This window comes from Plecotus auritus (assembly GCF_963455305.1).
Source record: "Plecotus auritus genome assembly, chromosome: 9".
Lineage (NCBI taxonomy): Eukaryota > Metazoa > Chordata > Mammalia > Chiroptera > Vespertilionidae > Plecotus > Plecotus auritus.
Window position 1 is genome coordinate 5,773,683 of NC_137783.1, and position 14,375 is coordinate 5,788,057.

The 14,375-nt window shown below is 56.9% G+C and overlaps 1 protein-coding gene across 1 annotated transcript in view; it reads right to left on the reverse strand.

Annotated features, from left to right (window-relative positions):
• Window positions 1-9,246, reverse strand: part of STK32C (serine/threonine kinase 32C) — a 39,313-nt gene extending 30,067 nt beyond the window's left edge. Inside the window, exon 1 of the mRNA XM_080643243.1 lies at window positions 8,789-9,246. Within this exon, the coding sequence (XP_080499369.1) occupies window positions 8,789-9,050 (262 nt within the window). The 5' untranslated portion in view covers window positions 9,051-9,246. The remainder of the gene's footprint in view (window positions 1-8,788) is intronic.
• Between the last annotated feature and the right edge of the window lie 5,129 nt (window positions 9,247-14,375).

A 14,375-nucleotide genomic window follows, 5' to 3' on the forward strand; every position in this document is an offset into this window, starting at 1 on the left:
AATGCCCGGCTCACTCCCGCCCACCCTCGGGAGCTGGTGGACTAGTGAGCCCCGGAGGCCAGAACCTGGGCCTGCTGGCCGGATGTGCTCCCAGGCGGAGCCGGTACCTCAGACAGCTCTCCCAGTGCTCGGGGCTGCTGAAAGGGCCTCTTCCTGGGCCTGGGCGATGGCCAGCGGCCACACAGATGCAGGATTTGCTAGCTGTCTCCCGCTCTAGTTCCCATAAGCATCGGTGACCCTAGGAAGAAGCCGCAGGGCCACCCAGAAGGCTAAGGTAGGGAGCTGGGGGGCCAGGAGGAGCCTGGGACAGGAGAGTGGGCGTCACCTTGTTGGAGAGGCAATGGTCGGGAGATGGTGTCCCTCCCAAATTCTCTCTCTCCTTCTACCCCAGGAGCCCAGCACAGGGGCTGCACCGTGCCCAGCTTTGGGGGATGCTCTTCATCACCAAGCCTGTGTTTATGCGCATTCTAACTGCCGAGGCTCCGGGAAAAGGGCAGAGGGCTCCAAATGATGGCGGTAAAGTAACATACGTTTTGTATGTATTCACTGACCAATTCTGAGTGTCACACGCATCCTCTGCAAGAGCCACCGCGGAGAAGCGTGCCCTGCGGTGTCCCTTCTCAGCACCTGTGGTCCTGCAGCTGCCAGCCCACCGCTGCCCCACCCACTTCCTGTCTTAGCTCCTGTTGCCCAGCACCTTGCAGACCTGACAGGGGGGCCCACCCCGGGGTTCCAACTGCCAACTGCAGCTTACCTGCCACGGCCTTCGAGCCACGGCAGCCGGACAGGAGCTGGTCACCAGTGGGGCCTGGGGCAGGCCCTTTCTTCAGCATGGGGTTTCCCTCCCCGCTTTCCTTGCATCTCCCTTCCTTCTGTTTGATCTGCCACCCCCCCCTCCCCCCCCCCCCGCCCCCCGTCCCCCACCAGCCCCGCTCTGCCCCCTGGTCATGTGGCAACTATACAAATTATCCTTTCTGCCTGAGGAGCTAAAATTTGGTTTTAGAAACTCATGTTGACTCTGATACTTAGAATACAAAGAACCAAAAGAAAAGACTTAGGGAGAATCCATGCAGACATGACCCCAGGGCAGCCCCAGGCGGATGGATGCCTCCGCCGGAGTCCTGCTTTCCCGCAGCAGAGACCTGTGGACAGGCAGCAGCCCTGTGACTACGGGGGACCATTATGGTCACTTAAACCATGTCCACAGGTTCTTCGACATCCCCACCAAAGGGTGGAGCCTAATTCCCTCCCTTTACGTGTAGGCTGGGCATAGTGACTTGTTTCTGACCCAGAATAAGGTGGCAGTTACAATGTGTGACTCAGAGGCTGGGTCTGGACACTCACGGGATCATGGGGAGGTCACTGCCACGTTGGGAGGTCACACAAGCAGCCCTCAGAGAGGCTCCATGGTGAGGAACTGAGGCCTAGCAGCGAGCCATGTGAGGGACCTGGCTTGGGTGCGGGTCGGTCGTCCAGCCCCAGTCGGACCTTCGGATGACGGCAGCCCGGCCAACATCCAGACTTGCAACCTCATGGGGGACCTGTGCCAGACCCGCCCAATGACCGACACACAGAAACCATGGGGTGATGTTGGCTGTTTTAAGCCGCTACGTCCTGAGGTAATTGGTGAAGCTGGGTAGGTAACTAAGGGACCAGCCAACAGCGGGAACTGCCACTTTGGGACGTACTTCCTGGTGGGTCCTCCCCAGCCTCCAGGCCTCAGGGCCACTCCAGCTCTGAGTAAGGCACCAGGTGGGTGACTGAGGAAGCCGCCATGATGTTCTGGCTCTGCAGATGTCATATGGAGCAGAGAGACCTGTTCCCGTTGGGCCCTGTCCCAGTTCCCAGCCCAGAGAATCATGAGAATCATGAAAATGACTGTGAAGTCACTGACTTGTGGGGTAGTTTATTACCAGCAATAAGTAACTAACAGCGAGCCCTAGGTTTGAAAAGCGTGGTGCCATGCCCCTGCCCCATGCCACCAGGATCCCGGTGCCACCAGGATCCCAGTGCTGAGAGAATGGGCTCGGAGTCACACATGGAAAGCTGACAGGAAGATACAGGCAGCGAGACACGGGGAGAGGCAGAGAGCCCAGAGCAAAGGTACTGAACGCCACAGCAGACCTCCCCACCCACACCGGGATGTGCAAGAAAGAGGTAAAGTTCTACTTCACAGGCCCGAGCGCCCCGCCATGCCGGCCATTTCTTTCCTTTGTAACAAGTCCCGCCTTGTGCACACAAGCATGAAGAGTCGTGATGTGAATCCTGAAGGCAAAGAGACCTTTCTAAAGTCAGCTTTTAAGTTGCTGTGAGAAACTGTGTGCTCAGCTCCTATTTTTAATAAATTGGAGGCAACACTGAATCCCACCCACACCATCTCCTCGGCTTCGGAACTTAAATAACATCAAGTGGGGATTTCACACGATCAACACGGGCTGGCAGTACGCAGAGACCAACTATGGGCGCCCGTGTCATGTTCAGGGGAATGGAGGACGAGAAGTGACCCGTCTCACGGCTGGACGGACCAGGCCCCAGTGAGCCCCTGGTCTACTTCTGTCCTCAGCCATGCTGACTTCGGTCAGATGCCTTCATTTTTAAGATGATAAATTTTAGGACAGTGAGAAAAACATTTTTGATGAAGCAGGCATCCCAGTTTTTAAAAATAACAATCATTTCATTAATTACAGCTTCTCCCGAATTGTCTCTAATTTCGATCATTAAAATCATTCAGCGCGCTGGACCAACTGGTGTTTGGGGAGCAGAGAGGAGCCCAGCATGTCCTTCAGGGCACCTGGCCTGTGTATGCCCACTCCCTGGGCGGGAAGGAGGCCCCCGGCTCTGAGCTTCCTACCAACGAGGGAACCGGGACCACAGCCACAGAGCGCAGGCCTGTAACATAAACACCAACAGGCTCCAGAGAGGTCCAAAGAGCTGGCCTGGGGCCTCCCCAGGGGAGTCCCGCCTGGTGTGGCAGAGAGCACCCCATCAGGACCCCACAGCAAGCCCAGGAGCTCCCATGTCTCCGGCGGGAAGACCAGCTCTGGGACAAAGCCATAGGGAACCACAAGGGAGTATGGCCCACACAGCCTTCCGCCAACCTGCCTGGGGCGAGGGAGCCAGGAAAGATGCCCAGTCTCAGCTTACAATAAAGGAAGAGGTTCGGGGTGCAGCCTTCGGTGAAGATGCAGGAGACAACATTATAGTTACATGTTGGTTCCACAGGTAACAGGCTAGGCCCGAGAAAAGAGCCAGGAGCAAAACGAAACAAAAAGCAAACGAAAAGAGTTACACCACGCCGCCACCATGTTGTGGTCCAATCTGACCACTGGCAGAAAGTTTAAAATCTCCTATCAACGCCCGTCATGCATCAGGGCCGGTGACAAGGGGACCTGGCCCGGTGGGCTTCTGCCCTCACTCAACTACACTGCTGCATAGCTGCTCAGCCCTCCCTCCTGCAGTGTGCCCATGGGCCAGCAGCACTGGGGACGGCTGGGGAAGGCAGTGTCCGGACCCGACCCCTGGGCCCCACTGCGGTTGGGGGAGCTGCTCGGAGCCGGCCTGGCTTCATAGGAGCAATGCTGCTCTGTGGCTCTGCCTCCCCAGACCACCTCAGAGCTCCATCCTCAGAGAGAAGCCTGAACAGGAATGACCTCCAGGGCATTCTTGCAGCTCTTCTCCGCTGGAGGCTGGGTGGTTCCATTTTTTAAAGAAAACTGGTGTATTTTTAGCATTTTAAAATGTAGAAGCAGATGGATGGACATGCAGAGCTGACATTTGTTACATAAAGAAGTATGACAGTAGGTCCCAAGTCCACTCTAGACCAGCCTCGTCAGCCACGGGGAGAGAAACGCACCAGACTCCATGGCTTCCCAAAGGTTCCCCCGCTCACCCTGTACTCCACGGGGAGCCAGGAGTGAACGTGCAAGGTGGGCTGGACTATGTGCCCTCCTCCCCAACTGGAACCCAAACCCCACCCCCACCCCAGGGGCCCCTGCACTGTTTCTCCCACTGATAGGAGCCCAGGCTCTGCAGCCACCAGGCTTCTGGCCACCGGGGCCCTTGTGTTGTGGGGGAGGGCGAACTGTCACAGACCCACAGCCTGGCACACAAGGAGAGCCACCCTCCCTCCTGTCCCTCTCTTCAGGGTCAGGAGGGAAGGAAAAAGGCACCTGTTAAAACTCACTCCCTACTGGAAAAAGACTTAGTAAGCTGGGGCTAGCCCGACACTGGGAACCACGGCCCCATGAGCACTGTGGGGTCAGCCACACGTGGGCTCTGGGCAGCGCAACAAGAATAAGGAAGCACCAGCACGTAGCCAGCGAGTCATTCTCCACAGGTGACATGACTGATCACCCACAAAGCCCCAGAAAACAACTCAGGAACTATGGCACAGTGGCCATACCCAGGGCGAGGATTGTTCAAGGAATGGGTTGCTCCATCCAGCACTACCCGGGGTGAAACACGATGGGTGGAAGGATCCCACTCACAGGTCAACAAAAACAAGCAACCAACACACAAGAGGAATTCATTTTCATTTTGGAAACAGCCCAAATGTGCTCAACTTAGGAAAGTGCAGGACTCGCAGGACAAAAACATCCTCATTCTATGTTGAATGTTTGTCTGAACTGAAATTTGCGAGGGAAAACGTAAAACCACAGACATACGCGAAGAAAATGCAGGTGGAGACTTCCAAATTGAATGATGTCTACCTGTGCCTGGGAACCGGCTTCAGAAACGCGACACCAGGGCGGGAAACTGCCGGAACCGAAGATGCTGATGGATCTGACCACACGAACATTAAACACATCCGTACCAAAAAAACCCACAAAAAAGAGAACTAGCGATCTTACCGAGTAAATGATAAAACGTTCGGAGAAGCATCTGCGTATTTGCAACAGTGAGAAGAAACAGGGCAGCAAACATACCAGTTTGACCAGGAAGTGCTGGTCAGGGTGGGTGCCAGCAACTCAGAAAAGAATACCAACACCCCCAAACACAAAAGCAAAAGTGATTAATCTCACTGGTAATCAAAGAAACTCAAAGAATTAATGCAACCTCTACCTTTTAGATTGTCGGAAAATGAAAACACCACCAGCACCCACCGTGGTTGAGGACTTGGGGAAAGTGTTTTCGTGGGAGCAGCGAGGAGCAAACACTGGTTTCCCTTCCTGCCCCCCCCTTTCTCTCTGCTCCAGCCCCTCCTTCCAGTCAGTAATTTATTCATGTTTCCTTGTCTATTGTCGGTCTCCTGGCTTCCCCTTTGTCCAGTTACCCCGCACTTGCAGCAGCCACATCTATTTGGTCACCGCTGTAAACTAGCACCTAGGACAGCGGCTGGCTCACGGAGGGAGCTGGACAGGTGTATCAAACCATTTTACATGGACGGTCCTCTGACGTGGCAATGTCATGCCTAGGAATTTATGCTAAGGAAATAAGGCCAAATGTGCAAAGACAAATATACAGACATGTTCACTGTTAAGTTGTTTATGGTGTTTATAAGATGGAAATGCCCTACAATAGGTAATTAAGTAAATAGCATTATGTCTACAGAGAGGAAAGCTACAAAGCAGTGATTACAGCCCTGACTGCCCACCAAAATCACCAGGGGAGGGGCTCAAAGATGTGCTGATGTCTGAACTCCCCCCTCACCTAACCCAACAAATTCAGCCCAAGTTTTGGGGAGCGGGGCCCATGGAGTCCAGGTCACAGCCAGGACTGAGAACTGCTGTTATCAATTTAGCCAACAAGTGATGCTGCAGATCGATACGACGTTCGAAACGTATTGCTAAGTAAGTGGCAGGTGATGACAAAACCGTACATGGAGCACACGCCCATTTCTGTATCAAGGAAAAACAGTGTGTTTCTGGACAGCTGGGTGTGTGAGGACATTCCTGGAAAAAGGCTGGAAGATGTACGCTGACACCTTCTCTCGGAGCTGGCTTACAGATGTCTTGGTTTTCCTACTTAGGACCATTTTGGGAAAAACAGAGAAGTGTGAAATCCTTACACATGTACACATTGTAATACTTCTCTAATTAAAAAAACAACAACCCACAAAGTCCTGTTTTTAATTTCTTGGAAGGTGACTTGAGAACCAGAAAGCCCTCCTGCCTGCCCGCCTGCCCTCACAGGGCTGAGCTCTGTGCAGCCGGTGAGGGTTCTCTCACTCCCGTCTCTCTGGGCGAAGGCAAACCTCAGTGGTCAGTCACTCCCTCCCAGCAATCATGCCATGTTAGGTGTGAGACAAGCCACAAAACTGCTGCGAAGGGCGGGTGCCCCCCAGGCTCCCCAGCTGCTCAGCAGGAGGTGCTGCAACCCCCTCTAGCCCAGGGGACACCTGGAAGTCAGAGAGGGGCAGAATGGGAGGAGGGGGGCTGAAGGGAGAGAAGAAGTTGGTCCTTGGTTCTGGGGTGAGGAAGAGGCTCAGAGAATCCTGGACATGCCCCAACCCCTGCCAGGTAAGGTCAGTGGCGCTAGACGCCACAGGACTGGTGGGGGTGGAGGACATCGAAGATTTTTCACATCACGACTACGTTCATTAGTTGGCATTTACCTGGCACTTCGTTAAATTGCCCTCTTATTTTCCTTTTTCTTTTTCTCTGCATACTAAATTTGATATACTAATTGGGTGTTTTAATCAAAAAAAGTCACCAGAAGGTTTCACATTGCCATAGCAACCATGCAGTCCCAGTAAATGCGAGTCACCAGCACCACCCTGTCGCCTCTTGAAGTCCGCTCCCCAGGGGAGCTACCTAGAGGGGATGGGTAACTTCACACCCTCACCTGGAGAAGAGGTGGATTCAGGGGGCACAACTCCCCCCCTGAAAGACAGTCCTTTCTCCTTTCCAAACCCTATTCTTTCCATCCAAGTAAACCCATGGCCTTCATGCTGTGATCTGCATGGTCTCTCTGCAGACACAGATGTGACGCCTGAGCCGTAGAAGCCCGGAGAGTGACACGCAATCGTGGAATACAAGTGGAACCGAGTGGTTGCCCACCCAGATGTCCGCCCAGGGACAGGTGTGGCCTCCTGGTCTCAGGTGTTCGGTTTGGAGATGTGGCCACCATGCCCAGGGATGAGCAGGTGATCGATGTCCTAAAAAGCAAGCATCTGTAGCCAACATCAGTTACCTCCCACAAGCCCAGAGGGCTGGTGCCTATGCCATCCTTTCAGGGGCAAATAAGGAGGTGGGGGGACGTGTTAAATAGTTCCCCAATCAGATGGCGAGCATCATAAGGAGATTCTGTGCTCTTTTTGCCTTTTAATGATCCATGAATTCTGAAACTTAACACACTCATCACGTGGAAAAATTCTACCTTAACAAGCGGAAGGCAGCGCCGTGCTTTCTGCTACATCAACCTCTCTACCTGTGCCTCAGAGAGCATGGTGCGAAGGCGCGAGAGCGTGGCCAGCTCTTGGCTGACGCCAGCAAATGCTGAAAAGGGATGCATTTCTCAGACGTGTTCTCCGCCTGCAGGAGGAAGCTAGGCGTAAATCTGCTTCCTGGTTAGTTTCTAGTTCACCCGGGCTTTCTTTATTTTGAATATTTATGCTAAAAACAAAAACATATAACGTAAAACATCCACAGCAGTGAGTGCTGCTGTCCCCAAGTTCAGAACAAATGAAAGCAGGTCCCAGATCACACACTGTGCCAGTGTGGCTGGTCCTGGATGCCCGTCCTGGGAGTGCAGGCAACCATGACCCTCCCCTGCTGGCCAGACCAGCCCCGGCCCCCACCCCTGCACAAGAGCAGGCTCCCCATCACTCCGGCTGACCCTGGTCAGCACAGGCCTGCACACTCGCCAACACTGACCTGCGGTCGGACTCTTGTAATTTCCTATCAGACTTAAATTATTTATCAGAAATAAATAGCTTGGGCTGTCACGCTGAGCTGTGCTCTAAAATTATAAAAGACCCATCATATCTGCAGGCTGCCTACAAATGACAAAAAAAAAAAAAAAATGCAGATTTCAACTATTTTAGGAAAATGTCAGAAAACATCATATGTGTCATCACTGTACCATTTCAATGTGTGACATCTGTAGAAAAGGGCTGTGTGGTTGCCTGTGCATTGCCACAGTGCCCCAAAGGCGGACACCACACGGCCACCTGCCCTGCAGGTGCTAAGTCAAAGGCTCCTGGTGCTCAGCAGGACCCCAGGAAGTGTGCCTGGATGGCCTGCTGCCTGTCACCTGCCTTCCACCAGCACCAATCTCCCTATGGTCACTCAAGAGACACCTGCATTCTGGGTGGGCAGCTTTACCTGCAGGAGGACATGAGAGAAAACCAGTTTCCCAAAGGGAGGTCTCTCCACCGCACATCTGTGTGCAAAGGCTGGGCATGCAGGGGCGGGGGGAGGCATGTACCTTCACCCTAGAGAGGGAGAGTGAGGGCCAGGGGACCCCAGCCACCTGTGGGGGACGCATCTCCCTTGCACACTGGGCACAGCACAGGTGAGAGTAATGAACCGAGCCGCACACAGCCCCTAACAGGAAAACGAAAACGTGCAGCTCTTGGTACAACGGGCCGTGTCGTACCTAAGCCCGGAGCCGCCCGATCGCCACTGGACATGGAGGACGCAGGCGGGGCCCTGGACACGCGTGGGCACCGCAGGCAAAGCCCGCCAGGTTCCTCGGAAACCAAGCAGCCCTGGGACGCCTTCCCATCCCGTGGCCGCAGTGTCTGGACGGGAGGAAATCCTACTGCCACGGCCCCCCTGCGAGGGCGTGTGGGGTCCCCACGCTGCCCCCAGAGCTGCCTGAGTCTCCGCTGTGAGGCCGAACTCACCGTCCTCCTTGTCGTCAAACACGGGCCTCCGCGCCGGGGCCCCCGACATGGACGAGCTCATCCTCTTCTTCCACTTGCTCCACGCAAACAGGGGGCGCGGCTGAGCGCGGGCATCGCCCGCGTCCCGCGCTCGAGGCTGGCCAGCGGCGGGCGGCTGCAGGGCCAGGGGCGCGTCGGGGCCGGCGGGGCGCGCGCGGCCCGGGGGTGGCGAGCCGGGGGGCGCTGAGGCGCAGCTGCCCCTGCGCTCGGCGCCGCTCCTCATCGCCGGACCTGGGTGCGCGACGCGGCTGGAGCCCGGGGCATGGCCCGCCCGCCGGGCTGGGAGCGGGAGTGGGAGCGGCTGGCAGCAGCCACAGCGCGCCCCAGCCTGGGCACTGGCGGGTCCTGGAGGCCGTGCGGTTCCGCCGACTGAGAGCGCGCGGGGGCGGGGGCGGGGCCGGGGCGGGGCCGGCGGGAAGGAGCCCGGGTGAAGCCGAGCGCAGGGGCGGAGACGGGGCGGGACTGGGGCCGGAACGGCTCACGGAGCCTTGTACCCGCCCATCACTTCGGGGGGCCGGGAGTGCGTGCCGCGGCACCGACTGGACGGCCAGGACAATAGCGAGGGAGGAAAGGCCACGTCCCCCTCGGAGTAGCCTGGAGGCCTCCAAAGGATGGAGTCGTGGGCGGGGACAGCTCCGCCCGTTGAGGTCCCGCGGAGCTTCCCCACCCCCGCTGCCTCCGTGAACAAAGCCGTCTCAGGATTGCCGCCACTGGGACTGGGGAACCTTACGCATCAGCCTGCGGCTCTGCGCTTCTCAAGGACGCGCCGGGCCCGGGATGGGGCGCTGGGAAACGGCTACGTTGGAACCGAGGCCGGGTCGCGTTCGGGATTGGCAGCCCGGCGGTGCTGCACCGGATGCGGATCCCACCCCGGGGTTGCAGGTGGCTCGCGAGACTGCGCCCCGGGAGGGATGGGGAGCTGGACGGGGGAGGGGCGGCGGCCGGGCTGGTGCAGGAGCCCCTCCCCAGGCGACAGGCTCGAACACGCATTCGTGCGTGCCCGGGGGTGGCTTCGGCACTGAGCACGTGCACCCGCGCTCTTGGGGTCCCCTTGGCTGGGTCTCTGGTCCGCTTCCCAACGCAGGTGCCAGGGCCTCAGTGCTGAACCAGAGCTCTTGGCGCTGCTTCGCGCCCCAGGACCCCCCGGGGGATCGTGTGCCTGAGTCGCCAGGGTCCCCTGGCTCTACCCATGTGGGACAGGGGCCTGAGCGCTGAGCGCTGGTCTTTCCACAGCCTTTGCCGCGTATTGGGGGGGGGGGGGGGCGAGGGGCGAGGGGCGCGGTTTGACGCTGTGTGCCTCCGCCCTAATCACACAGCAAGGTGAGATCCCCTGTCGCCCTGGCCTAACACTTTGTCACCGAAGAACCGGGTTTTGTTGTGGGCTGCTTGACTTTGACTTTAGGAAGCCTTTGTCTCCTTAAGTTCTGCCTTCCAGCCAGGCCACAGAGCGGCCATTCCTTCCTACCCGTGACGGAGGGCCTTCTGCCCCCCCCGCCCCCCCCCCCCGTGAGAGCCTACGCCCCACTTGCGGATGCATGGTCACCAGGCCCTGAGGGTCTCTCCGCTCGCGCTGCCTCTCCCTCCAGGCACATCCTTCAGCCACTCGGGGCGCTGCCCGGCCCTAGCTGCCCCTCACCTGCTCGGCCTCACCCCTGGTTGCGAGAGTAGGGCTCCTTGTGAGTGTATGGAAAGTTACATTCCTTCCCGCCCCGCCTTTGAAGTTCACTGTGGCTCCTCCACCTGCTTGACCAGAGAAATGTGAGCAGAGGCGACCCATGTCATTTCTGGGCCACACTTTAGGGGCCAGTGCTGGCTGGCCATACATCACTGAGGGACCACCTGCCCACCAGTGAGGACATGAAAGACAAGGGAGAAATCGCATGTGAGCCACCTAGGGAAGCCCACCCACCCCCTACTGCGGGTCCCCTGGCCTGGCCGAGGCGCTGGCCTGGGTCTCTGGTTACATTTCAGGAGCTTGGAGACCAGTTCCCAGCCCCCCAGATTGGACGCAGCCTCCTGAGCTCCCACAGCCTCTGCCCTTGCCTCCCTCCTGGAACTGCCCCTTGGGGGGGTGGTGGGGGGAATGGAAGGCAGTCAGCCCCGCCTGCACAGAGGAGCCATTGTGAGATTTCACCCCGCCCACTCGGTCCGGGCAGGAATGCTCTGAAGGAGGAACACGCGCAGGGAGGTGAGCATCAGAATCCCAGGAACCCAATAGGAGTAACCAACGGATGCAAAACATTGGGGGGTAAGGACATGTATGGGAGTGGGGTGGGGGGACAATGGTAAGATATGTACACATATAATACCTTAATAAAAAAAATTTTTTTTAAAAAAAGAATCCCAGGAACCCACAGCAGCCTCCGATTCCCCAGGGCAGACTGCCACACCCATCTGTCTCCTCTCCCTCCAAGACCCCCTAACGGGGCAGAAAAGGTATAAAAAAGTATAACCTTGCCCCTTAGGGAACAAGAGAAGGGACGTTAGTGGGAAAATATGTTACTGCATTAAGAGGTTGGCCGGAAAAGTTACTGTGACTATTGGAGAGACCAGGGCCTTGGACATAGCAGGTCTACAAGGGAAACGGGGCCTAAACACAGGGAGGGGGCGCTGGAAAAGCTGAACAGAGCAGTAGAGCCCCAGGGTTGCCCCTCCCCGCCACACACACACACCCAGGGCAGTTGGGGCTGGACAGTTCTTCTCTGGATAGAAGGACCATGGGCTTCTGACTCAGGGACACCAGGCCCAACAGAAGACAGAGCGAAGGGACCTGCAGGGACTGATGGGGACATTTGCACACTGACTGAGAGCCCCAAAGGCCAAACCAGGCACCTGCCCCCAGTCAGGAAATAGAATCTCCTCCAAAGAAACTGAGCAGCTCCCCAAACCTTGGGCCCTAAGATCTGGGGTCCCTTTGCAGGCTCCAGTAGGAAAGAAGAGGAACGAGCAGAGCCGATGGGCCTGAGAGCCAGCCTGCGGGCAAAGGGCACAACTCTGACTATAGCTGGCCCAGGGCAGGTCCAGGGTTGCTTAAGGATTGGATGGCGGGAACCAGGACAGTGTGAAATAGGGTGCAACCTGTGGGCAGGGGACAGAGAACAGGTTAGGAGTGGCTCAGCTGAGAGCAGACCAGGTTTGCACCCCTGGAAACAACTGTGATGCTCTAAGGGTAGATGGGGGCCAACTGTGAATGGAGAGGGGCTGTTGAGGCCAACAGTGTCCCTGAGTGCCCCTGGGTGCCCACACTGATCAGGAACCTTATCTGTCTTGTTTCAATGACAAGAGACCAGCAATGAGCCAGTACACACACATGTAGGATCGTGGGACTTGGCGATCTTTATATTTCACTAGAGGCCTGGTGCGCAAAATTTCTGCACTGGGGAAGGGGGTCCCTCAGCCCGGCCTGTGCCCTCTCGCAGTCTGGAGCCCTTGGGGGATGTCCGACTGATGGCTTAGGCCTGCTCCCTATAGGCCTAAGAAGGGAGCAGGCCTCCCACCACCACCACTGCACTCACCAGCTGTGAGCCCTGCTCCTGGCTGAGCGGCACTCCCCCTGTGGGAGTGCACTGACCACCAGGGGGCAGCTCCTGCATTGAGCATCTGCCCCCTGGTGGTCAGTGCACATCATAGTGACTGGTCATTCCACTATTTGGTCAATTTGCATATTAGCCTTTTATTATATAGGATAATTTTACCTTTCCAGGGAGAATGTCGCTCTGGAGCAGGCAGGCGAGGTGGCCATTGCCAGCCCACACTTACCTCTGAGTCTGGGGCCAGCCACCTCTGCCAGCCAGACCTCAGAGGGCCAGGCCCATCTCTGCCCCCTCCCAGTTTCTGTGACACAGAGAAGCCCATCCTCCCCAGTTGCTACCCTCTCAGAAGCACCCAGTGCTGCCTCTCATTAAAGTTCAACCTTGACATCTGCCCAGTGGCTGGTCAAGGACAAAGGCCATGTGGGCAGGAGAGACTGGGGGAGGGAGGGGTCCTTTCCCCGGCCCTTACTTCTGAGGCATTTCTATACAAATTCTCCAGAAAGCAGGGCCAATCCAATTTTCTGCATCTTCTTGCTTTCTGTAGCTGTCCTCAATCCTCTTTTAAAAATAGGCTTATCATCTTCCTATCTCCCTGATTTATCTGTGAAGCCATGAAGCTAAGGCAACTCTGCAACACACTTGCCACCATAACCTCCCCAGGAGAGGCGGCACGGCCAGGCTTGCAAGGTTAGGGGTGTGGGTCTCTGCAGGAACCAGCCAGCCCTGGGCCTCAGATGGACTTGCACCCCACCCCACAGGCAGCTGACACCAGGGAAAAGGTGCTGGGCCTGGAGTCCAGAGGCTGGCTCAGCGGGCCTGGCAGGGATGGAGACAAGGTGACCTCGTGCAGCCTCTCTGACAGACTGGAGGCCTCCTCTCCATGCCGGTTGGTACCAGGCCAGGGGGCAGTTCTCATCAGATTGTGAACCTGCTGGTTCTCCACAAAGATCCCCGTGGCGAACTGGTTTCTCTACTTCAGAGTCTTGTTTTAGGGGGCGGATCCCCAGTTTCTTGTGCTCCCGTCAGATGTGCATGGAAGGAGGCAGGTGACCAGAGACTCGGAGCCACCCTGGGGACCCTCCATAGATCCAGCGGCTGTCTCAGGCCGCTGTGACCTCCCTGCTGCTCTGTCTCCCCTGTAAAATCGGGGTGATGACCCCACCTGCTGGCTTTATAGAGATGAGCCATGGACGTTGGTGCTCTGCCTGGCACGGTGCTCTGCATCTCACGGCATTACTCAGAGCTCGCAGCCGTGTGACAACATCCTTCTCATGGCACCCCATGTCACAGAGGAGTGAAGCAGGCCTGTGAGGCAAGTCACCGCTGAGCTCATTGCCATAAGCTTGGGAATGACACTGTTTGACGCCCATAAACAACTCAGCCAGACCCAGGACTGACCGGAGCAGGGGTGAGGAGCCTCCGACCCCCAGTAGATGGGCAACACATGCCTGGTGCTGCCCCTCATAGATGAACTCCTCCTTTGCCTTGTAACGATGCACACCAAGTGACAGATATAAAATGTAAATGTTCTGAGTGGACAAATGTAACACCGATAAGCAGCCACCTACCTCACCAGCACCCACCCTCTGACCCTACCTGTGCACCTGCACCTGCCTCCCCCAGGCTGGATTGAGGGACCACCTGTCCTCCCACCCACTGTTCGTTCCCTGGGGCTGCTGTGACAAATACCACCAATGGGGGTGCTTGAACAACAGGCGTTTATTTCTCTCAGTTCTGGAGGCCGGAAGGCTGAGGTCAAGGTGCTGGCCAGGTGGTTTCTCCTGCGGCCTCTCTCCTTGACGTGCCGATGACTGTCACTCTCTGTGTCCTCACACGGGGGTCCCTCTGTGTGTGTCTGTGTCCCGGTGTCCTCTTCTGATAGAATACCAGTCCTACTGAATTAGGGCCACCCGTGTGACCTCATGTAAAGACCCTATCTCCAGAGAGGGTCACATTCTGAGGGGGTTAAGCCTTCGTATGAATCTGGGGGGACACGTGTAGCCCACAACACTTAC